The sequence below is a fragment of the Galeopterus variegatus genome, unplaced genomic scaffold (genome assembly GCF_000696425.1).
Source record: "Galeopterus variegatus unplaced genomic scaffold, G_variegatus-3.0.2 Scaffold1033, whole genome shotgun sequence".
Classification (NCBI taxonomy): Eukaryota; Metazoa; Chordata; class Mammalia; order Dermoptera; family Cynocephalidae; genus Galeopterus; species Galeopterus variegatus.
In genome coordinates, this window is record NW_007727144.1 from 252,403 (window position 1) to 254,668 (window position 2,266).

Sequence of the window (2,266 nt, forward strand, 5' to 3'; positions counted from 1 at the left end):
TTCTGAGGACTAGCCATGGACTAATAAATTAATTGGAGTTATACAAAACAATTTGCATTGCTTGTTGGAAGTATATTCGAGAATAGCAATGGACCTGATACAGGTCCACTCAGAATTTGCGTACAAAAAAATCATAACTGCAATTCAGGCCTGGAGTTCCTGCTAACCAATGATCCACTGCCCTTTACAAAGGATCTTCAAATTTTAATTAGTGAACCCAGTATATTGTTTAGTTGAGTATCACCCTGCTTAAGATTTACCCCTATAAATATCCAAAATCGCACATGAGAATTCACGTATATGAATTCTTCATGTATATAAAATTCTCAAATTTTATAGCCTCACAGTTGCAGTGGTGGCACAGCATTTGGAAGACACAAATCTATGACTCTCTTGAATCCTTGTGAGAGGAACGGACTGAACTTAATTCTGCCTGTGAGGCACCAGGTAAATCGTCAATATAAGCACATATGTGGTATAGTAAAATTATTTACATCCAGTTGCCATCCATGTTCTCTTCTATAACGTATAGTCACATTGTATTGCTTTTTTAAAAACTTTTTTTGGCTTTATTTATTCATTTTTGATTATACATATTTATGGGGTAGAGTTGACTATCAGTATTTGTGTACAGTATGTGATGATCAAATCAATATTATTAGCATGTTCATCATTACAAATTGTTCTTTGTAATGATTTGTGTCTTTTACCCAATTACTCTGTAACTCTCTCCCCTTTTCCCACCTCTAGTAACTATAGGGCTATTCTCTCCTTCTTATAGTTCACCGTTTTATTTTGATCTGTTATCTTGGAATTATTTTAACTCATGGCTAATGTTATCATACACGTTCATCATTCAGATTGACATATTTATACCCACATACTTACATATTTCCTTCTTAAATATTTCTTATCAGACATTTGTTTCATAAATTTTACATTATTTTGTCCATATAATTTCCACTTACTATGTTGCTGTTAATCTGAGCAACTACTTCTAAACACTTAGCCAAAGTAATTCAATTGTTCTTAACAAGACTTCATTTGCAGGCAAGGAAAAACACTATGAATAAAACTGTGAGCAGATCTTCATAGAACATATTACATTCTTGAGGAACACAATGGAAGATTAGGAACTGTGCCTCAATATTTTCTGTAGGGCAACTTTCACTTCCTGGTTTCTCAAACTGTAGATGAGAGGATTTAACATGGGAATCACCATTGTATAAAACACTGAGACCATCTGATTTCCTGTCTGGGATCCACGTCGAGAGGGCAGCAAGTAAGTGTACATAGTTGTTCCATAGTACAGGCCGACAGCAGTCAAGTGGGAAGCACAGGTGGAGAAGGCTTTCTGTTTTCCAGAAGCTGAGGGAATTCCCAGAATAGTCAGGAGGATAAACATGTAGGAGGCAAGGATCACCACAATGGAGGTGACCAAGGTGAATCCCCCGCAGCCAGCAACCAAGATCTGGGTGTCCCAGGGATCTGAGCAAGCCAGTGCCAACAGTGGGGGAATGTCACAAAAGAAGTGGGGGAGGATACGCGGTTGACAGAATGATAGTTGTGTGATGGAAGTCATCACAGCAACCATGTTAACTAACCCACCAAGGTAGCATCCTGCTACCAAGAGGAGACAACGGACTCTTGTCATGGTAATATGGTAGAGAAGTGGGTGACAGATGGCAGTATAGCGGTCATAGGCCATAGAAGCCAAAAAATTGCATTCAGCAGAGGCAAAGACTATGAACAAGCCCATTTGAGTCACACATCCAAGGAAGGAAACATCCTTCAGCTTAGATAACAAATTTGCTAAAGTCTTTGGGATTGTGATGGAAGAGAAACAGACATCAAGGAAGGACAGATTAGAGAGGAAAAAGTACATGGGGGTGTGGAGGCGGGAGCTGAGTCTGATCAGGACCACCAAGCCTAGGTTCCCCAATAGGGTGACAATATAAACAATAAGGAAGACCCCGAATAGCAGAATCTCAAGCTGAGGGTTATCTGTCATGCCAAGAAGGATGAAGTCAGTCACTACAGATGAATTCTCCATTGACACAAGCGGAGAGTTATTCTTGACTACAGTTAAAAACTCTTTAGACATGCTTTAAGTGAAGAGATATTCTCACTTTAAACGCCTTCCCAAATAGTACTATCATTTCTCAGGCATAACATTAAAGATGTAAAGGCTGAAAAAAAGGGGGAAGGAACAAAAGGAAGTAAGGAAAATTCAGAAAGTAAAAAGAACACAAATGGAGAAAAACTA

At 38.6% G+C, this 2,266-nt stretch overlaps 1 protein-coding gene across 1 annotated transcript; it reads right to left on the bottom strand.

Moving 5' to 3' along the window:
* Positions 1–1,129: 1,129 nt before the first annotated feature.
* Positions 1,130–2,053, bottom strand: LOC103591812 (olfactory receptor 1019-like). Its single transcript, XM_008574340.1, has one exon. It carries the CDS (start codon positions 2,051–2,053, stop codon positions 1,130–1,132), a length of 924 nt encoding a protein of 307 aa, XP_008572562.1.
* Between the last annotated feature and the right edge of the window lie 213 nt (positions 2,054–2,266).